We start from the raw sequence: 21,818 nt of genomic DNA, 5'->3' as shown, positions 1-21,818 counted from the left end.
TTTTTATCTTTCAGCCATGTTCTAATGGAGCGGGTTTGGCTTGCACCTTTCCCATTTCTGCTTCATCCATAGCTCTCCAGTTTGCATGCATGTTTTAGCACCTTTGTTGAATGCAAGTGTTGCTTGTCAGTTGTGTTAGTCATGAGCTGTAAGTCATTTATCCTTTTCTTTTTAATCTTTAATTTGATGGATACGTGGATGTAGATGTTTTTGTTTTGTTAATTTTCACACCACATCTTTTCTGTACTTTAGGTTGACTCCTCACTGCACTGTGAAAACCATTAGGAAAAAGTCCTTGGGGTTAAAACCTAGGGCTCCACACTGTTACCTGCACTTGGGGCTAGAAATTAATATAAATGTCGACTGATCTGTCTGAAGCTGAACCCGTGCATCATAAGGCGCTTCCACTCTTAACGGGAGCTCAGCTGATCCACACGGACAAGTTAAGTGAGGTAGGGGCTGGCCCTTTCTCCAAGCTTGCCCTTGGATCAGTCCTTGACTTCCAGTCCTGCTGAAGGTTACTCAGCACTCTTTCTCCCCTGCTTCTAGGAAACTCAGTTGGGAGTCTAACAAGCTCTGCTTCCCCTTCCCTGCTTTCCCTGAGATGATGTATCTGTCAAAATCCTCAAATGCTCATCTCATTTAAATTGAAATTATTTCTTTTATAACCATAAAATGTGGAACTATCCTCTCTTAGTAAGCTTTGAAGAAGCTGGTTTGAGGGCTACTGTCTTTTAACATCATGAAAAATCCAAACCAGAATATTTCTACCTATGCTGCTTTGATTTATTTTAATCCCGTTTCAAAACTTTCCAATTCCTCCCAGCATCTGTGCTGATTTTCATGTGCTTTCTGTAGAAAGTGGAAGACGACACGATGCCAATCCGTCGCTCGGTGAACGCTTCTTCCCGGGAAACTCCTCCCAAAAGCAAACCTGCCGAAGGGGAAGAGGTCAAAGCAGGTACAGTCATAGTTCTAGAGGGGATTAATGTATATCCAAACATCGGCTGGGTCTGAAGCTCCTGGAAAACCCTACAGCCAGGATGAGAATATTGTTAATGTTTGGCTCCCTGTCACAGGGTTTTCCAGGATTTGTGTTTTGCAAACACTGTTTGCAGTCTGAACCCATTTGTTTTGTCTTTTATACCCTGTATCACTCCAGACATGAAAATATGGCCAAATATGGTCCCTTTTAAGTTTGCACATCCTTTAGGATGAAGAAATTATGACGTTTCAGTAGTGTCAGAAAGACGGTTTGAGATAAAAAGGTGTAGTTAATGAATGGAAAAACAAAGTATTCCATTTTTTTTCTCTATTTTTCTGAGCAAAAATGTTTTACCACGATGTGTCATGAAATCTAGTCTGATATTAACGTGCCCTGTCTTAGCAGCTTGGCCTCAGTGTCCCAGAATGTGTCATTTCACTACTACAGTCAACTGGTTTCACTGACTTTGTCCTCTGGTGTCACAATTTAAAAAACTACCTACAAAACTGACTCTTAATTCACTGCACATTTTAAACGCCTCTGTGGGAAAGCTATGGACAGGAATGTATCAGAAGTGCTTAAGTTTCACACAGCAGTGTTGGTGGGCAGTTCTTTATCCAAAAAGTGTGGAATTTCAGTTTATATGCATCTCATCTAGTAGGCAGCCCAGTCTCTGTTCTCAGCTAAATATGCTTTTATGTATTTTTTATTTCCTTGGTAAGTTGATTTCTGACTGGATTTGATCCTTCTGATATACAAGCGCTCCTGCCAATGCACGTGCCACCTAAAGCTTTGCCAAGTCTGGAAAAATGTGATGGAATTGTAATTATCCTTCAGGTGATTTGTATTTGAAAACAGCTGGGTCATAAGCAAAGCTCCTTCTTACAATCCCAGGCCTGTCTGCAGCAGCAGACAGGAGTTAAGAGGAGAACGCTGGTGGAACTCGTTAATTGTGAAAATGTTGCATGATGTTGTTTGCAGTTATCCTGGCATTCGAGGGCTGATTGCACCTTTATTGAAGCTCTCTCAGTACTTTTCTTCACTTTTTACATTGCTTTTAAATAACACATTTAAATAAGTGAAAAGAAATTGGTGGAAAATAATTAGTGGGGTGTGATCTTAAGTTTGGCTTTTTTCCCCTCTGCCTTCCTAAAGAATAAAAGATGGTTTCAACAGTGATTTGATGCTTTTTCACATTTTCTAGATGCAGAAGTCACCTCTGAGGAATCTGCCTCTGTTGGGGAGGAACAAGAGACTGAAACCCTGCCTGCTGCATCCAATGAAGCAGAACAGCCAAAGGAACCTGAGAATGAAGGGAAGGAGGAAACAAAGTCCTCAGAAGAAACCAAAAAGGAGTAAGGCTTGCTTGGTGCTGAATTCAGGGATTTGGGTAGGATTCTGAAGGAAGTCAGGTTCTACAGTGAGAAAAGGTAGTGGGAGAGATGGAGGAAGTGAGTGCCTTAAGGTGCTTCTCCTTAAGATACTTCTCAGGAAGAAGCTACTGATCACATGTAGCTGCTGTTCTCAAACATGTGAGGCTGAATATTGATACGAGATCTCTTTTTTACTAATAGAAACATCAGACTATTCCTTAAGTTATGCTAATTTAAATAATATCAGATGTTCTGGGCTTTTTTGTTGTTGTTCTTGTACTGCTTGTTGGCTTGTTTTAGTGCCTCTTGTCTTACTACTGCTCTGTATTTTCCCTAAGCGAGAAGGATCAGTCTAAGGAGAAGGAGAAGGAGAAGAAGGTGAAGAAGACCATCCCTGCATGGGCCACACTCTCTGCCAGCCAGCTGGCTCGGGCACAGAAGCAGACTCAGATGGCAGCCACCTCCCGGCCCAAAATGGATGCGATTTTAACCGAGGCCATCAAGGTAAGCAGGACACAAATGTGTGGTTTTTATTCATCTGTCGCAAAGCAGAGCAATTTATGTCCTAATCCACACAATTTCAGCTTGCTGAGGTGCAAGTGGCTGATGTGTGCTAGCAGGAAGCTGAGTGTGTAAGATGGGTGTGCTTGTGCCTGAAAGCCCATGGAGCTGACGTGTGAGTCCATGAGGATGACGAGGGGCCCTATAGCTGATTTCTTTGTTTAGAATTCGTTTCCCTCCCTAATTACATTATGGGGAACAGCTAGGATGGCATAACCTGGTTGATTGCTGTCATCATTTTGTTTGCTGTGCCTCCTAGCCACATTTAACTTCATTTACCTGGATTCATCCATCTATTTGATACATGTGCTTTTTTTTTTAGCCTTAACTTGCTCTAACTCAGGCCAGACGGAGGTACTGTTACCCTGCATTCCAAAGTGGTCTTGGTTTACTTTATCCCTCCTGATTGTAAGAGGAAATCTGTGCTGTTGTAGCTGTGCTGCTCCTCTCCCCTCAAGGCTTGGTTGCTCCCTTTAGAGGAGGCCTGGACTCCACCAGCCTTAATTGCAAGATGGCCTTTCCATCTATCTTCAAAAGATGAACTTCACCTTCCATTTTTTGCTAGTTTACTAATGTCAGTCCTCCATCTTATTAAAAAAAAAAATTGGCAGCTTGTTCTGACTTAATGATTACTCTGTCTGACATTAAAATGTGTTAGGAGATCAGTTGTGCAGCATTAATTTACCCAAAGGTGACTGTATTTTAAGCCATTCCATGTGAGTGCTTCAGAGCAGGGGAGTAGTAGATATGTGCTTGCTGTGCTGCTTTTCTGTTGTCTGTGTTACTCTTCAGCTACTCAGGAGGGGAAAGTTAAGTATTTTATTAGTCATGTTTTATACTTGAGTCACAGTGGGGCAAAGGCCAGCCCTGGCGTCCTGTGGTGGCCTGTGTGCATCAGTCCAGTCTCTGTTCTCCCAGCCCCACTCAGGGTAATTCCAGTGCAGTGGTTTCTAATGTTTTGTTTCTGTTTCAGGCCTGCTTTCAGAAGAGCGGTGCCTCGGTCGTTGCAATACGGAAATACATCATCCACAAATACCCTTCCCTGGAGCTGGAGAGGAGGGGATACCTGCTGAAGCAAGCCCTGAAAAGGGAGCTGGAGAGGGGAATCATCAGGCAGGTAAGAGCTGCTTTGTGGAGCAGCACTGGAGACAGCATTGCTGAAGAGGGACTGTTTACAAGGGCCTGGAGTGACAAGACAAGGGGGAATGGCTTCAGAGTGCCAGAGAACAGGGTTAGACGGGATACTGGAAAACAATCCTTCCCTGGGAGGGTGGGGAGGCCCTGGCACAGGGTGCCCAGGGATGCTGTGGCTACCGCTGGATCCCTGGAAGTGTCCAAGGCCAGGCTGGATGGGGCTTGCAGCAACCTGGGATAGTGGAAGGTGTCCCTGCACATGGCAGGGGGTAGAACTGTGTGATCTTTGAGATCCCTTCCAGCCAAAACCATTCCATGATTCTGGGAACTGCACAGGAATTTCTTAACTCCATTAGCAGGTCTGTGGAATGAACATGTTCTCCCTTGTGGAGGTTTATCAACCTCTGTCTCTGCTGTGTTGGACACTGGCAGGATTTCAGCACTGTTGTGTCAGTCATATACTTTGCACGGTTGGTTTTTGTGCAATTCATGGCAGTTTCTGGGTGTTGTGTCACACAGCATTGCAGCAGCATGTGAACCCAGCAGTGTGGGTTTTAACACTGTAATTTATGCCTGTGTTATCTGTCAGGACCTCCTGGTCAGGACAGCAGAGTATGTCCTAATGTCTGGCTGCAGTTTCTGATCTTACTGAAGTTTCAGTGGGTTCAAATCAGGCCTCTGCCATAAGAACCCCCTGCAGGGTGACAGTGCATCCAAAATCTGCATCATGATGTCTGTAAGTCTCTCTCAGGTTGTTAGTGTTCTGAGTTACGCTGTTAAGGACTGAAATGGACTTTCTCTTGAACCAGGTGAAAGGAAAGGGAGCTTCTGGGAGCTTTGTGGTGGTGTCTAATGCAGGAAAAACTGTTCCAAAAGCCAGAGACAGAAAGGTAAGATGGATCATTTTAAACAACACTCAGAAATTTATTGCTCTGAAGCACATGTACCTTACCCAATATTCTCAATGCAGTGTTCTCCTCCTTGCTGTGCTTTTACTCCCCAAGTACAGCAATTAAAACACCCATTCCACTGGCATCAGAATCAGAAAGCTACTATGAGGAACTAAATGCAAGTCGAATGATCAAAATCTCAGTCTTAAAATGTTTACATTAACCCCTTAGGCTTTGGTTCAGAGGCAGAAAACGAAATAACAATGAAACTCTTTGTCTGTCTTTACCTGGTAGAGAGAGGTGCCTTTCAGGTGCTGGAAGAGAGTTTTATGCTACTCCTGCATGTGTTTTATCCATTGTGTGGATAAAGGGAAGACTCCAGTCTTTAGGACTGAGAGGAATGTTTTCCCATCAGCTGTGAGAACAGCGGGAGAAAGAGGAAAATATCCTAAGGCTTCTGGAAGAAAGCTGCTGATGCTGGGTGTTGTTGGGGAGTAATGTGAAGGGGATGGTTTTTTGAGCTTCACAGTTAGTTGCATTCCAGCACTGCTGATCTCCACTCCATGCTGTGCTGAGTGTGTGAAACACATTCCTAACGCTGCAGTTACAAAATGTTTGGCTGGAATTGCCAACCCCCTGGGATTAGACAGGTGAAGTTAGACAGGTAACACTTTGCTGCTCATCTCTTGCCTCCTGGGGAGACCAGAAGCCCTAAAACTGAAGGAAATGTTCACACACTTGCTGTAGGGCCCTGGAGGAAACTAACTGCAATGGAACTTTCTAAACAGAGCTCACTGGCTCCACGAGGAGCGTGAGCAAGGCACCTGATACCTGCTGACACATCACCTCTCTGCAGCGTATGGGTGTCTTTGTTCCCAGTTACTTCTCTGCGCTGCAGCAAAACAAAGGTTTTGGATGAATTCAGCTGGCAGGGGAGCAGCTCCCTCACCCATTGCACTGTTTGCAGAGCTGCTGTTCAGAATCAAATCACTGAACTTCAGCGCATTTTCTGTATAAAGAACAGATCATTTTTCCCTGATTATCCCCTCTCATAGCAACAAAAGGGGTGGAAGAAAACTCAGAATGGAACGTTGGCTTCAATCAAGATTTTATTGCGTTATTTCAAAAAAAAAAAAAAAAAAAGGACTCCTGTTTAGCTGTTTGTTTTGGGGAAGATTTGATTTGTGTAAACAAGTTCTGTCTTTGATGAGCTTTAAGTTTCGTGTCAGCATGTATCATCATCTTCACAGAAAGGGTTGTAAAGCATTGGCACAGGGGATCCAGGCAGTCACCATCCCTGGAAGTCTTCAAAAAACCTATGGATGTGGCACCTGGGGGGCAAGGTCTGGTGGTGAATATGTCAGTGCTGAGTTAATGTTTGGACTCGATCTCGGAAAGCTTTTCCAGGCTGAATAATTCTGTGATTCTATGATTTTTCTCCTGTCTTATTGAAGGGTGGCAGAGAAAAACATCTATAGCAAGGGGAAGGAAATAATTAAAATTACAGATGTTTTTAGATACTCAGCAATTTGTATTTGTAAAGTTTTCCTAAAACTCCTGTGAAAATTCAGCCAGATTTGCTGGATTTCACCTAAGCTGCAAAACTTTTCAAGTTGCTAAAGAGCTGCCTTACAGCACCTGAGTTGCCAGCTCTGCAGCCAATGTCAGGAGCACTTCTCCCCACATTTGCATTGCTGGTTCAGAAACCCAGAGTTTTAGGCCCTGCTGATGCATAAAAGTCTGTGTGTTTCAGAAAAGCACTTCGGCTCCGAGCACAGAGCAGCAGGTGAAGCTGGAGGACGTCTTGCCGCTGGCCTTCACCCGCCTGTGCGAGCCCAAGGAGGCTTCTTACAGCCTGATCAAAAAATACGTGTCTCAGTATTACCCCAAACTCAAAGTAGATATAAGGTAAGTGCTGGAGTTGCTTTAGCAAGCAGAAGATTGGGGAAACTTGGCCTTCCTCTGGCTCGGTCTCACTTCACGATGACTCAGTCTGGGATTTAAGCAGTCAGGTGCTGCTCCGAGTTGCAGGGTCTGTGGGAAAGCTTCAGGAAAAGCTATGCCTTTTCCTGCATCCCTCCACATCCCATCTTTGTTCCTGACACCACCAGCAGCGCTGCTCTGCACACCTTAACCACACCCACATCCCTTTACTGCCTGGATGTGAAGGCCTCTCCTCAGGGTCTCATCCTCCTTGGATCTGGATGCTTTAGCCGGCACACACGTACAGTAATCTTTAAGCTGACCTGTACGGAGCGAGTTGAGGCTTGGGAAGGAAACTAGGAAACCCTGTGTGTCACCTCTAACAGGGTTTTATCAGCCCCTTGTTTGTCTGTGAGCTGACTGAGTGCCCACCACATCCCAATGTGCTGCTCAAGGTGAGTGGATCCTTGCCAGGGCTGCGTGCCCAGAGCTGCTGGCGGTGCCGTGACACCGAGCACGCGCTGCCAGCAGCTCCCAGCGCCGTGTTCTGTAACGAGCCTTGCTGACAGGTCTCCATTTAGTGTCTGCATGTAGGCAGACACGCTAAGTGCTGCTCTGCTCACACGCTGCAAAGCACTGTTTCTCTGTTTGTGTTTGGAGCTGTCAGTGTGTGTCAGTAAAGCTTTCTTCTCCTGTGTTTCAGACCCCAGCTGCTGAAGAATGCCCTGCAGAGAGCTGTAGAGAAGGGCCAGTTAGAGCAGATCACAGGGAAGGGAGCATCTGGGACATTCCAGGTCAGAGAATGAGTTCATCTTTGTCGACCACAAGCCTTGGATGTCAGTTACTGCGCCCTCTCCCCTGGTTTCACTGGGTAGCCATTTCTTCAGCAGCCTGGCATGCTCAGCACTTGCCCAGCTATGAAGCAGTAGGACTCTTGGTCTCCGTTTCAGGAGCAGCCCCCTGTTCCCTTGCTGAGCGTGCTGCACGCACTGCTCAGCTCTGACTCACCAGCACAGTAGGGAGCTGGTGGGGCAAGCTTTCCTTTCCATCTCTAACTGGAAGTGCAGCAGGTACCCCAGATGCCTGCAGTGTCTTTTACTCATGTGTGTGCCACAGAAGTTGCTTGGGTACATTTGGTCCGTGGGATGGAGAAAGATGTGATTTATTTTGCTTCCTTTCCTCCCCTGAGCAATGGGCCCTTAGACTGGCACATCCTTGCAGTGTATTTGGGGGCTGGGGTGAGGTGTTGCTGATAAAGCCCCCCAGGCCAGCTGACTGACTACAGCTGGGAGAGCAGCGTTCCCTGTGCAGTGTTTTAATATTAAACGTATCTGTGCTAATGCAGGAGCGCCGACCCACCTGGTGCAGAGGAGCTTGTCCTGACCTGGTTTGGGAGAATTTTGTCTTGATGCTTTTCTCTTCCTCCTTGGAAAATAGCTGAAGAAATCAGGGGAGAAGCCCCTGCTGGGTGGGACTCTGATGGAAGATGCAATCCTGTCTGCTATTGTGGCCATGAACGAACCGAAGACCTGCTCCACCACAGCACTGAAGAAGTATATCCTGGAAAATTACCCAGGGACCAACTCCAACTTCCAGGGTAAAGTACTGATCCATGTAAGGCTTCTATTCTGCATGCTGAGAGAGTCCTGCAGCTGCAGATGTGCCTGTGCAGCACCTTTAAACTGCTCTGTTGAGCTTGCAGGGAGCTGCAGCTGCTCAGCTCTTTGTGCTGCAGAGATGCTCTGTGGTTTTCATTCCCATCAGTCCCTTTCAAGCCGGACAAAGCCCAGTTCCTGAGACAGAATGCACAATTCTCTTGTATATAGCCAGGAAGGGGGAATAGTATTCAAGTACTTTATTGTTCTTAAATCACCAAGTTGATTTCATCTGTCTCTGCTTTGAAAGGGACAGCGTGGCATCAATGCAGTTCCTAATTGCTTTTCATTTCAAGAACTTGCCTAGTTTAACTTTTTAAAAAAATTCATGAGCACCCCTCTTACTAAATTTGTTTGAGGCCCTACTTTGGATCTGATTTTTAAAAGGTCAAGCAAATAAGGAGAAAAGCCAGTCGTGTTTTATTTGGAAGGGAGATTTGGCATGTCTTTGTTCCCAGGAGAGATACTAATGTCTGGTTTGACTTTTGCATGAGCAGAGACTTGCAAGCAGATCTTCTGATGGCTTATTTGGGTTATTTGGGCTGAGCCCCGATGCAGTTGGTTGGTGCTGGAGGTCAGTTGAGAGCGGCTGAGCTCACAGCGGTCTCTGCTCAAACCTGAACGTAGATCAGTTTGTTCCTATGGTGTCACTGAGCTGGTGCCATTCCTCGGGAGCAGAGAGGAGGTTGCTGATCCCACAGTCTTTGCCTGGAGCTGAAGCACAGCATCAGCACAGCTGTTTGGTGCAGGGTTACTGACACAGCACAGGTCCCAGGGCTCAAGAAGCTGCCTGAGGCCTTCTGCCAATTAGGAATTGAAGTTGAGTGTGACTTCTTAATCTTGGGGCAGGGAAAAGAGTTTCCAGGCTTCCTAAGCCCTCGCATGGTTTATTTTCAGACCATTGGAAATGTCCCTGGTCCTTAGGGCCTGCGTTGAGCCAGCCTCCAGTGCTCGTCACTCCTGCAAGGCCGATAAGGAATCTCAGCTTGCAATCTGTTGTTTTCTTTCTCCTTCTGTTACATAAAAGGAATTTTGATGATCTCTGCTTTGCTCTGAGAGCAACCGGAGGACGATCTGGTGTGATGTGAAAAGCAGGCGGGTACACGCTGCAGAGCCAGAGCTCTGCTCTCCTCCCCAGTTTATGCCTCATCTCGGAACTGGACTGTACTGGAGTCAAATCATTTACGTGCTGCTACTGATCTTTGGCACCCAGAGTAAAAGCAGCCTTGTGGTTATACAAACTTTGGAATGTGCTTGAGAGCAAACCTTGTTTTTCCCTGGGAGCTCAATATGTAAATGGACCCTCTAATTCGAGCTGAAAATGGTTCTGAACTGACTAAACACCCCCAGCCCTTTGCCAGAGACAAAGATCCCCTGTACTTGCACAGTCTGAGTTACAATTCTTACACAGTGCACAATGGAATGGCTGGAATAGAAGTCTGGAATAAAAGAATGGAATAAAAAGTTCATTTGTTGTATTTCTAGACCAAATATTTTACCCTCTAAAACAAAAAACAAGAAAACCGCAGTGTGGGGAAGGATGCAGCACATACAACATTTAGAACTTGAGATCAAAAGCAGGGTAAAAGGCTTGTTTTAAAACATAATTTGGAGGACAGTCTGAGACCTGGCTTAAATTTGGACAGAAGTAGTTACACAGTGCTGTCGAATGATTTATGAAGGAGCATCCCATGATCATGACATCAGAAACATGCACTGTTCTTGACTCCTGCCTTTGGAGAATTTAAAGCCACTCTTGCCAAGAGCTGAGGAACAATATCTTGTATCTTGGTCGAACATTGACTGAGAGGATTTCCCTTCCTGACTCCAGCTTTGATTTCAGAGGGCACAGCAGAGAGCAGTAAGATCAGACAAGAGGATAAAGATAGTAACTCAACCTTTCTCTGATTTCTTTTCTATTTCACAGTGCATCTACTGAAGAGAACCCTGCAGAAATGTGAGAAGAATGGCTGGATGGAGCAAATTTCTGGGAAGGGCTTCAGTGGAACCTTCCAGCTTTGCTTCCCTTATTATCCCAGGTAAAGAGTTTGGCTGTAAAATGATGTTCAGGAGTTTTGCATAGCTCAGGTAGCAGAGCTGACGTTCATGAGCCAACCTCCTATTTACAGGGAGGTTGTTGAGGGTTTAATCACTGGTGAACTGCCACATCGTCACCCATGCTCTGGATAATGGCATTACTTGGGTGAACAGAAAGCTGACTTCATTGGCAAGGGAAGCTTTTAAGGGCAGTAGAAATACTGGACTCACTATTCTCAGGTTGTGCTGGTTTTGTTGCAGGCTGGGCTATTTGAGTGTTCCTGTGCTAAAACCAATTCACCTGAGCAGGGAGTGGGGTGGGCTCTCCATGCCAGGATGCTCCTAAGGAGCAGGACCCAGCTGTTCCTTCCTTAAGGGAGGAGAGGTGGGAGGAGGGAGGATGACCTAGATTAGCTACTCTGAGTCTGAACCAGCCTTTCTTCTCCTGCTGTGAGCTGATACTGTGCTGGGCCATGTGGAGCCCAGGGATGGGGCCTTGGTGTCCCAGGAAGAGCCAAATGGCAGCACCGTCATTGAAGTGCCTGCTCCCCAGCTCCCTTTATTGCACACATGAGTCCTCACAGCTTCAGCCACACTCAGCTGCTGCAGTCTGATCCTGCCCCTTTGTTGTTTCTCTCCCTGGGTTTGCAGGGAAGGAGCAACAATGGATGGAAATGGAGAAGGGACAGCTTAGGGCTGGTGCATTCCTAGGCTGTCGTGTGTCTGCCATTGCAGAGACTAAATAACCTTGGTTTGGGATAGCAGCAATCACAGAATTCCTGAGGGCATTTCTGGATTAGGTTAAAGCTGTAACCTTAGTGGGAAGCTGCAGTGCCAGGGGAGAGCCAGGGTTACCCCTGGGCTTGCCTACCGTGGAGTCATATCCTTAGAAGCAAATCACACTCTGACCAGACCCCTCTTGTAGCCCAGATGTGCTCTACCCAGAGAAGCAGCAGGATGAGGATTCTGAGGAATCTGATGAGGAAGAAGAGGAGGAATCTGAGGAGGAAGAAGAATCTGAAGAGGAAGAGTCTGAGGAGGAAGAGCCACCACCAAAGAAGAGGTATGGCAGAGAGATGAGTGGGCTCCTTTGGATGAAATAAGTGTCTGTCACAGCTGTAGAGTGCTCAGGTGCGGTCACCTGTCCACAAGGCTGTTGCTCACAGGTGCTGGCAGAAGTTTCTAATTATTCCTTCCTCCAGAGATGCTGACCTCCCCCAAATTCCACAATTTGAAGCCTTCCTCTTTTCTCCTCCAGATGAGAGAGAGCCTGTGTTTATTCTTTGTGTTGCCTTTAGTCTCCTGCTTTAGAAAGTGTGATGTTTCATGGGGAACTTTTTGTATTTGTTTCCTTAAAAAAAAAATCTTCCCTGCAGTAATTATTTGCAGCTCTGTAGCCAGATACGAGACCTGCCTCACTCAAAATGTGGACTTAATATGTGTAGGAGCTTGGGTGGGTTGGACGGTCGGGACGGATGGAGACGAGAGATCTCTGAAGTCCCTGTTTCATCTTCCCCAACAAATATGAGTGTTGTTTATTAAGTAATAAAATCCCATTTAGAGAGGAGAGATAGTGCTTGGGGCTCTTAATTGTTCTGATAGCTAACTGATTCACTGTCATTATTTACATGTTTATTTGCCTAACAAAGGGGTTGGAAGCCTCACTGGCAGCTCTGTGGGGATGGGAAGTGCTCAGTGCAGAGCTACCAGCGAAGCTCTTGCTTTTTGGGATTTAGCTCATGAAATGTGCTGGCAAAGGACAGGGATGCCAAGATGTGCTTCATTTATGCAAATTGCTGACAGCAGCTCTGCTCTGGGTACCATTTGTGCCTCCCCTGAGCTCCTGTGCTGTCTCTTCCTGACAGGATGCAGAAGAGACCACCCCCCAAATCCCGGAGCAGGGCCCCTCCGATGAAGCGAAGAGAGTCCAAACCCAAGCCAAGGAAAACCCCTGCTGCCCGCCGGGGCAAAGCAAAGCCCCCTCCCAAGGTCAAAACCCCTGCTAAGAAAGCCAAACCAGCAGCTCCAGCCATCAAGAAAGCTTCCAGTGGCAGCTCTTCCAAGAAACCAGCAGCCAGCGGGAGGAAGGAAGTGAAACCCTCGGCCAAGGGCAAATCCACCATGAGGAAATCTCTCCGGGCAAAAAAGTAAAATGTTTCCAGTGTCAGGGAATCCCATGGTCAAATCCACAATCTTGTTTTATAAGTCAACGTGCATTTGTATTTTAGTTCTGATGCTTAAACACTTCTTTAATTTTTTTAAATTTTTTTTTCTTGAATGATGGGGAAAAGCTGAAAACTAAATCAAACCAACCCGAGCATTCGTTAGATCTCAATGCTGTGCCTCGTGCCTGCCCCTCCCCTGGAACGAGTCATCTTTACTTTCTGCAATAATTTTAGGACTTTTCTAGGACGTCTCTAATCTGTACATTTATGGTGTTCCACGTGGGTTTTGGGGGGGAGGGTTGGCTTTTAAAACAATTCTTCAAAGAAGATCTTTATATCTTTAGACAGCAGGAACAGGATGATCAGGGGAATGTGATTCTTTAAAGAGAAGGTGCCGTGGCAGAGGAGTCCTCCCTAGATCCCTGCATGCCGAGGTCCTTGGCGCTTCCGTGAGGGAGCCGTGTACATACAGCACTTGCACTGAGCCCCGAGATGCTGCTTTCCTCAGAGCCACAGGCCCAGGGGTGGCTGGTGAGTCAGATCCTCGGCGTCTCCTGAGGGTCTGGTGCCAGAGGGGCTCCAAAAGGGGCAGCTCTCGGTTAGGTGGGTGATTTGAATTAGTGTTTCCACACCACATCTGTACCTTAAAACCAAAATATATCAAAGTCTTCTTGAATCCAACTTTCAAATGTTTTTAAGAGATGAAAAGCCTGAGTTTGTTACCTCTTGTTTACCCTTTTTTAAAGAGAAGTTGGAGAGCTATACAATTGCTAATGTAGAGATGTTGATAAGTGAAGAACATGCGGTTTGCTAAAATAAAATGAAACTAGATTCCAGGCCTGCCTTCTGTGTCCATTCTCTCCTCACCACAGCTTCTCCTCCTGGAAAGGTGGAGAGGAGGGAGTGGAGTCACCACGGATTGCTGCAGAGGCAGATCTTTGTTCAAAGCCAGCGTGATTTAGCCTGAGCCACTGCCAAGCTCTGTAGTTGGACCAACTCCTGACCTTTTCCTTCCCTGGTTTCTCTGGAGACAAAGGTGAGTGAGAAAAAAAGCTCTGTTGGAACCTCTTGCTGGTCCTCTTCTCCCCTGTCAGTGATCAGTGGGGACAAAAACCCAGCTGAAACCTTCTCCCCCTGCCCTGCTCAACGGAGCAGCACCTGCCCTCAGAGCACGTCCCTGGCGCTGCCATGCCCAGGGCAGTGATGCCAATGGGACCTGACAGTCTCCAATGTGCTGCTGCAAAGAGCTGTGAGGAGGGGAATTACACACACTGAAAGGGAGAAAACAACTTCATTGAATTTATTCCTTTCTGCTGCTGTCCCAGTGTGCTACCTCTAACTCGGAGTTTAAAAATTTCCTATAGAAATGGCCTGAATTGTTCGCATCCCTGTAAGAAGGGTACAAACAGCAGGTTAAAAATCACAGCTGATGGGAAACAGAGTGAAAGCTCTGATCAAAGAATGATCCACAGGGATGTAAAGCAATTAGAAACGTTAGTCAATAGCTTGTTCTTGAGGCTGCTTGTACCAAAGCCGTGGGGTTTGTTGGCATTATGGTGAGATGAATTGGAGAAACTTCTCAGTGCTAGGATATTTATGGGGACAAGGAGTCTTCACCCAGTTGCTGGGCGTTTTTCAACCTCCCTCTTCCCAATGACATTCCCACACCAACAATCTCATGGGTATTTGTTAAAACACTGCTCTGGATGACACAGATTTCTCACATCTGAGCAGGAACACCTTGAATTAAGGGTTGTGCCAAAACCTTGCTCATCACCAGACTCTGGCTGTGGTTTGAATTAAGTGATTGCTGCACACCGAGCCAAAACAAAAGCCACGGGGTTGGTTGTATTTAATCCAAAGGAGTGATCCTTTCTTCCCAGGAGCAGTGTCTGGGGTTGAATTGGAAAATCTTCATTGCCAGCAGAGGAAATGTCTTCTGGGGGGTTTGTGCAGGCTCTGCCACTCGCTCTTCTCCAGTCTCCGCTTCCTGGCCAGACTGGGCTCTGTTTTGTTGTCTCTTCAGCCCCATCTGTCCTATTTCTTTTTCCTTTTTTTCCACGGTTTCTCCAGTATCAATTGATCCTGCCATCGCAGCTCATGGTGTCTCGAAGCAGCTGGCGGTGACCCAAGGCTTCAGTGCTACTGGTCTTCAATGCTGAGGCCTTTTCCTCACACCCTCAGGATTGCTGGGGCACGAGACAGGAATTTTTGGATGCACGACCGAGGGTTACACCCCAGCTCCTTCCCAAACTGCTGCTTTCCCATTCCAGGAGCCAAGCTCATCCCTGGGGCTGGGGGCAGCTTCGCTCTGGCTGGCCCGGAGGGTGTGAGGGAGGCTCTGGGTTACGTGGTTGCTCTGCAGTGAGGCCAGAGCCACCCCTCTTCATTCTTTTTTCCAGCAAAAGCAGGCAGCAGTGGGGAAAACTCCACTGGGCATGTAGAAATTGGGGTGAAAAGGGTCTGAGCATCAGGGCAGGGGGTGGCGAGCGAGCAACCACGTGTGTACGTGTCAGGGTTAGAAATCGCTGCTCTGCCGGGCACGCCAGAGGAGACGGGAAAAGACGCAGAGAAAATCAGTTGCCGCCGCGTTTTCCAAAATCCCGAGCGAGCGTTCCTGCTCGCCGTCGCTTCCAAGAAACGGAGAGAACCGAGGAGGAAAATTGCGGTGATTCATCGCGGGCAGATCGGAGGCAGGAAATGGGAGTTTGCTGCCTGCCCCGTGCCCGGCGTGGGCTCGGTGGGCTCGGGCTCGCCGGGGCCTGGCTGGCGGCGAGGGCCTGACACCCACGGGTCGAGCATCCCTGCGCCGCGGCCGGAGCTGCCGGGGGAGCCACCGGCGAGGGAAAAACAACCGGCGGAGGCCGAGAGCAGGAGCAGCGGGAATTTTTCACCTGCGTTTCTCCGGAGCCATCCAAGCGAGAGCTGCCCGTGAGCCGGGGGGGTCCAGCGGGATGGGAGTCCCAGGGGATGCTTAGTGTCTGGTGTCACACACCACCTAAATTTTGGGGGTCAGCATCCCTCCCTTGGGGACCCCCAGGGTGGCCGGTGGGCTGGGGGCTCCATTGAGAAATGAAGCGTGGGAAAAGGGGGGCGGGGCTTGGGGGCTGCCTGTCCGCGGATTGGCTGGGGGAGGGGGGAGACCCCCCAAATTGTGCCGGGAAGGAGAGGGGCCAACCTGCGCTTGTGACGGGGAGACGGCACCGCAGGGACCCTCCCCCCACCATTCGGATGCGCCTGGGGCAGCCGGACCCCCCCCCCCCTCCTTTTCACGCGTTTGCACCCAGGCGGCTGCGGCGGGGCCTCTGTGACACGAGTTGCGCCGGTCCCCGGCACGAGCCCCCTTTGGGTGGCTGGAGAAGGGCCCGGTGCACTCCTCCGTGGCTGCTCTGCACCAAAAAGCACCCCCAAACCTGCTGCCCCCTGGAGAGCCGCGGGGGTCTCAGTGCTGCGTGGCCCGCAGGAAGTGGGATGGAGCACGGGAGGGGGAGGACGTGGGGGGACCCCAAAACCTTGCTGGAGTTCGGGATGTGGGACTGCATGCACCTCGCTTGGGGTCCAGAGTGTATGTTCTGCATGCAGGGATTGCTTAGGTTTCATTTGGGGGGTGGAATGTGGACATTGCATCCATCACGTTTGGGGTGGGGATTTGGGGACCCTCACATCACCGTCGGGATCAGGACGTGGGGGACTGCCTGCATGCTGCTTGGAATGGGGGCATGGGACCCTCGAATGAAGCTCAGGAAGAGAAGATGACCCTCACGCACCCCTTTTGTTGGGGTTGGGACACAGGGACCTTTGCCTTGGGGTCGGGGTCAGGTTGTGGGGAGCCCTGCATGGCACCTGGGCTCACAGGGGGACCCTCGTGTTGGGTCTGAGATACAGGGACCCTTTTATTGCGGCCGGGACCTGGGGACATCTGCATTGGCGTCAGGACTTGGGGAGCTCCGCGCAGGGACCGCAGCACCTCCCCAGGGCTCAGCGGGCTGGAAACAGGGGGACAGTGGGGCAGGTTGTGTCTGTCCCCTCCCTCATCGCAGGGACAGTGCCCGGGGGCAGGACCCAGGCTCCCCCTGCTTGCTCCAGCACCACCACCCTGGAGGGCTCCGGATAACCCAGATGTGGCATCGGAGTTGCTTAACCCCATCCTGACCCAGCCTTCACCCTAAACCCCGCTGCCATGAAGAAGAAGCCGGACAATGGGCGGGGGCCGGACCCTGCGGCCCCCCAGCAGCGAGCCCGGAGCGTCACCAAGCCAGCAGAGGTGACTTACCCATGGGCGGGGTGGGGGATGGACACCCCGAGATGAGATTTGGGTGCTGCTGCACCCTCACGACTCCCCAGACCATCATCTCAGCGTGGGCCGGTTTCCCTGGGGGAGCATCGTGGGAGGCTGCTGCTGACACGGGTGGGTTTTTCCCCGTCCAGTATGTGGGATCATTCACGGTGGAGGAGCTGGACCTGCAGCAGCGAGCGGGGAGGTTGGAGGAGCAGCTGCGGACGCTGAAGGTCGGGATCTATCTACCACTGCTCCCCTCGCTGGGAAACACAGGGGACCCCAAATAATCGGGGCACCCACAGGGGCCACAGCCCAGACCCCCCAGTGCCACATCTCCCCCGACAGGACTGTCCCAGGAGGAGGTCGGTGGTGCTGAGGTTCAGCTTGCAGGGGCTGAAGGTCTACGGTGCTGATGGGGAGGTAGGGGGCTGGGGGGGTCAAGGGGGATGGGGTGCTGGGGATCAGGGAGGCTGAGTAGGGGGGTCAGGAGTGTTGCAGGGGTGTTGGGAGGGTCAGGGGAGCTGGGGAGGGAAGTCAGGGATGCCGGCAGGGGTCAGGGGTGTTGGGGGGGCAGATGGGGGGTCAAGGGTGCTGCGGAGAAGGGTGGGGGTCTGCGAAGAGGAGTCAGGGTTGCTGGGGTTGGCAGGTCACGGGTGCTGGGGAGGGGGGTCAGGAGTGCTGGGAGGAGGGGTCAGAGGTGCTGAGGGGGTCAGGGGTGCTGGGGAGCTGTCAGTGTTCTGCTGGAAAGGTGCTTTGTGGGGCTGCACCTCTCTGAGCATTGCTTTTCTCTTGAAAAGCTGCTTTGTGTGTGCAAATAGGGGTGACCCTGGGGGGGCCAGGGGTGCTGGGTGCCCCTGACCCCCCTCCCGGTCCTGCAGACGCTGCTGATGGCACACGCGCTGCGCCGGATCCTGTACAGCACCTGGAGGCTCCCCGACCGCCAGTTCGCCTTCGTGGCCCGCAACCCCCACAGCCCCCCCAGCACCCTCTTCTGCCACCTCTTCGTGGGGCTCCCGGGAGAGGTGGTGGCCCAAACCCCCCCCGCACCCCCAAAACACCATAATTATTATTATTTTTAATATTTGCACGCAGCGTCTTTCTCCTCCCGCAGGTCCAGACCCTGCACCTCTTGCTCTGCCGCTCTTTCCAGCTCTGCTATCTCCTGGCGCACCCCGAGGAGCAGGCAGGCGAGGGGGAGCTCCCGGGGCCGGGGGTGCTGCGGGAGCCCCTCAACCCCGAGGAGGTGTCACGGAACGTCAACGCCCTCGTGTCCTTCCGGCGCCTGCCCGCGCCCGCCGGCCTCGGCCCGCTGGGCACCGGGGTAGGTGCCCCTGCCCTGCCCTGCCCTGCCCTGCCCTGCCCCGGCGGCTGCTCCTTCGCACGTCTGCGGGCACGGTGCTCTCACACCTGGGATTTCCGCACGGTGTTTCCTTGCTCGGCACCTTGCGGGAGTGCTTTGGCACAGCCCGTCTGTGCACGGGGTCTCGCCTGCCTTTTCTTGCACGGCCTTTCCTTCGCACAGAATATTCTGAGCTGGAAAGGATCCACAAGGATCATCCAGCTCCTGGTCCTGCACAGGACAGCCCCGTCTCTTTCACAGCAGTCTGTGTATGGTGCTTTTAGCAGAGGGGTTTTTTGCGCGGTCTTCTCCCAGGCAGCTCTTGCACGGCCTTCTCTCGCGTTTTGTGCAGCACGTTGTCACACCACACATTATTACCTGGTGTCTTGCATGGTGTTCCCTTGCATTTCCTCTCTGTGCAGCCTTTCTTTGCACAGTGGTGTGTGCACAGTGCTTTGCACAGCCTTTTCTCACACGGTATTTTGAGGGTCGCGTTTTGCAGGGCCCACCCTGCACAGCCCATGCCCACACGCTGCTTTGCACAGCCTGTTTTAAATGGCCTTTCCTTGAGAGCCTTTTCCTGCCTGGCATTTGGCATCGGGCAATTTGCACAGCAATTCTTTTGCACAGCGATTTTGCAGGAGGTTTTACAGTGCGTTTTTTTCCTTGGCATTATTGCACAGCACTTTCTTTTTCATATGTTTTTGAAAAACTTTTTTTACACAGCACTATTCCTTATAACTTTTTTACATGGCACTTTTTGCAGTGGTTTGCATGGCTGTTTTGGTGTGGCATTTCTTGCAGGGTATTTTTACACAGTGGGTTTTCTTCTTTTTGCCCTGTGTTTTTGCACAGCATGGTGATTTTTTCGCATGGGATTTTTCCATTGTGTTTTTCATGGCATTTCTTCTGCACATCATATTTTGCATTGTGGTTTTTTTCATGGCATTTTCTACACTGCATTTTTTGCAGGGTGATTTTTTTGCACGATGTTTTTTGCATGACATTTTGCACAGCATTTTTTGCACTGCATTTTCCCCACGGTGTTTTGCACAACTTTTTTTTTTTTTTTTTTTTTTTTTTTCCCCCAAAATTTCCAGGTGGGGGTTTTTTTGGGGGTTTTTTTTGAAATTTTTTTTTTTGTTTAATTTTTTTAAAAATTTTTTTTGACTGTGTTTTTCCCCCGGTTTTTTTAAAAACTTTTTTTTTTTTTTTTTTTTTTTTTTTCCCCCACACTGCTCTCTTCTGGGTTTTTTTGCGTGGTGTTTTGCACAGCTTTTTTGCTGTTGCATACTTTGGACAGCATTTTTCCGTGTGGTGTTTCACGTGACATTCCCCACGGGAATGGCCAGAGACCCCAGACCCCTCTCACGGCCTGTCCATCCCCCAGGACCGGCGGCCAGAGGCGGAAGGCAGAGCCTGGCGCCCGGGGAATCCCTACTGCTCGCCGGTGCTGGTGCGCAAGAAAGCCATTCGGAGCAAAGTGCTGCGCTCGGGAGCCTACCGGGACTGCGGGGGCGAGGGACAGCTCCACCAGCACCCCCGCGACGCTGGTGAGTGCCGGGGGGGAAGCTGAGGCACGGGGACACACACAGCCCCAGTACCACGGGGGTTTGGCGGCGAAGAGGGGCTTAACGGGCTCCCGCAGCGGCGGCGGGATGGGAGAGCAAAGGGACGAGGAGTTTGGCCTTCCTGCCCGAAAACGAGAGCGTCCTGGCCGAGAGCGTGTGGGCCTTCGCCGGCATCGCCAGGTGAGTGCGCGAGCACCTGATCCTCGGCACGGCCAGCCCTGCGCCCACCGCCGGCCCCGGCCCCACCGCCGCCTCGTCCCCAGGGACGCCGGGGTCGCGCTGCTGCGGCGGGACGTGCCCGGCGCCTTCCTCCTGCGCCCCGAGCCCGGGCTGCCCAAGCGCTGGTGCCTGTGGGTGCGGGCGCCCTGCGGCGTCGTGTCCTACGGCCTCGCCAGGACACACCAGGGCCGGTTCTGCGTGGAGGTGAGTCCGGGGCTGCTGGTGAGGGGGTGTCCGTGGATGAGGGCAGGGGGCGTTCGCTTCGGGGCTGCACCTGGGTAAGCGCATGGGATGTGTCTGCGCGTGGGTGTGAGTGCATTTGGCTCATCTGTGCGTGCCTGCACTGGTGTGCTGTGCCTTGGTGCATGGGTGCATGTATAACTGCATTTGGTGTGCCCATGCATGGATGCACTGGTGTGTACATGCATTTACTTGATGTTCTGTGTGTGCTTGGACCACACATGCGTGGGTGCACCGGGGCTGTAAGTGCATTTGTGCTTTGATGCACTGGTGTGTGCATGCACTTGATGCACCGTGCTGGTGGTGTGCTTGTGCATGGCTGCACTGGTGCCTTGGTGCAGGGATGGGCTCAGGTGTACGGGTGTGGGTGCGCACAGGGGTGTCAGTGCGCAGGGACATCGATTCACAGGGGCCTCGGGGCACAGGTGCATCTGGGCGTGGCACACAGGTACCCCCGGGTGTGGGTGCATCCACACTTCGTTGTATAAACGCACCTGAATTTTGGGTGCACTAATGCACAGATACGCGATGCACAAGTGCACTGGTCAGGGTGCCTTTGATCTGTGGGTGTGCAGACACACGGTGCCCCAGTGCCACACGCAGAGGTGTGCACGGGTGTGTTGGACTCACGTGTTCACCTGTGCCCTGGTGCGTGGGTGCCTCGGCTCCGTGGGTACCAGGGGTGTGTGTGGTGCGTGGGTGTGCTGGCACGCGGGCACGCAGAGATTTGCTGCGCGGGCACACTCAGTTCAGGGGTGCGTGGGCACAGCCTGCACGGGGGGCTCACCTCTCCCTCTCCCCTCTCTCCCGACGGCAGCACTCCAACACCGAGTTCGCCAGCGTGGCCGCCCTCCTGGCCCACTACTCCGGGACACGGGGAGGCTGCTTCTGCCGCCTGGCCCCCGGCCGACGCAACCCCGGCTATGAGGAGCGGGACCCCGGTGGCGGGGCCGGCGCCGGGGCGGGGGAGGCCGCCTGGGCCCCCGCCGCCCCCATCGGGGTGCAGCACGAGCGGGGGTAGCCCCGGCCCCGCTCCCCGAGCACGGCTGTCCCCCAGCACCCCCGAGCTTTAACTCGCTGCCGCCTGCCTTATCCTCCCCGCTGCCGCGGGCTGTCTGGCGCCTCCCGCAATAAATGGCTCTCGTGCATCCGGAGCGGGGCTCTGCTGGCTGCTCACACCCACCCCACGGCGTGACACGCCGCACACCTGTGTGCTCACACGCGTGTGCCCGCACTCTCGGGCCCAGGCGCCCCAGGAGCTCGCACTCACGCACTGCTGCAGGGGTGCGCTCACGCGAGGCTGCGCAGCCCCGTGCTCGCCCCCTCGTGCACGAGCAGGGCTCGCACCCGCGCACGGCACAGCGGGGCAGCGCTGCCATCGCCGTCACGCGCTCGCGCCCCCACGCACCTGTGCTCCCACGCACGCGCGCGCCCGTGCCCTCGCGCG

At 51.5% G+C, this 21,818-nt stretch overlaps 2 protein-coding genes across 5 annotated transcripts; both read left to right on the top strand.

Annotated features, from left to right (window-relative positions):
• Window positions 1-252: 252 nt before the first annotated feature.
• On the top strand, window positions 253-13,559 carry HP1BP3 (heterochromatin protein 1 binding protein 3). Of its 2 annotated transcripts, none has more exons than XM_042022195.1 (12): window positions 253-443; window positions 859-961; window positions 2,190-2,340; window positions 2,697-2,862; window positions 3,893-4,036; window positions 4,863-4,943; window positions 6,697-6,851; window positions 7,570-7,660; window positions 8,304-8,463; window positions 10,449-10,560; window positions 11,484-11,621; window positions 12,424-13,559. In XM_042022195.1, exons 1-12 carry the CDS (start codon window positions 357-359, stop codon window positions 12,707-12,709), a joined length of 1,674 nt encoding a protein of 557 aa, XP_041878129.1. In that variant the 5' UTR covers window positions 253-356; the 3' UTR covers window positions 12,710-13,559. The 2 variants fall into 2 exon arrangements, with proteins under 2 accessions (XP_041878129.1, XP_041878128.1); XM_042022194.1 differs by having other exon boundaries at window positions 253-452.
• Window positions 13,560-14,785: 1,226 nt separating this feature from the next.
• On the top strand, window positions 14,786-21,525 carry SH2D5 (SH2 domain containing 5). 3 transcript variants are annotated; one of them, XM_042022202.1, is made up of 10 exons: window positions 14,786-15,654; window positions 16,764-16,987; window positions 17,152-17,232; window positions 17,348-17,422; window positions 17,881-18,024; window positions 18,095-18,323; window positions 19,732-19,894; window positions 19,990-20,092; window positions 20,176-20,335; window positions 21,189-21,399. In XM_042022202.1, exons 2-10 carry the CDS (start codon window positions 16,904-16,906, stop codon window positions 21,296-21,298), a joined length of 1,149 nt encoding a protein of 382 aa, XP_041878136.1. In that variant the 5' UTR covers window positions 14,786-15,654; window positions 16,764-16,903; the 3' UTR covers window positions 21,299-21,399. The 3 variants fall into 3 exon arrangements, with proteins under 3 accessions (XP_041878136.1, XP_041878133.1, XP_041878134.1); XM_042022199.1 differs by having other exon boundaries at window positions 14,804-15,654; window positions 18,114-18,323; window positions 21,189-21,525; XM_042022200.1 differs by lacking the exon at window positions 14,786-15,654 and adding an exon at window positions 15,844-16,288 and having other exon boundaries at window positions 18,114-18,323; window positions 21,189-21,525.
• The last annotated feature ends 293 nt before the right edge of the window (window positions 21,526-21,818 follow it).

Source organism: Corvus kubaryi, unplaced genomic scaffold, assembly GCF_017639235.1.
Source record: "Corvus kubaryi isolate FWS band 111438036 unplaced genomic scaffold, C.kubaryi_AGA036_p1.0 37189, whole genome shotgun sequence".
In the NCBI taxonomy this organism is placed as follows: domain Eukaryota; kingdom Metazoa; phylum Chordata; class Aves; order Passeriformes; family Corvidae; genus Corvus; species Corvus kubaryi.
The sequence above is the reverse complement of the archived record's forward strand: the minus strand, read 5'-3'. Positions and strand labels throughout refer to the sequence as shown.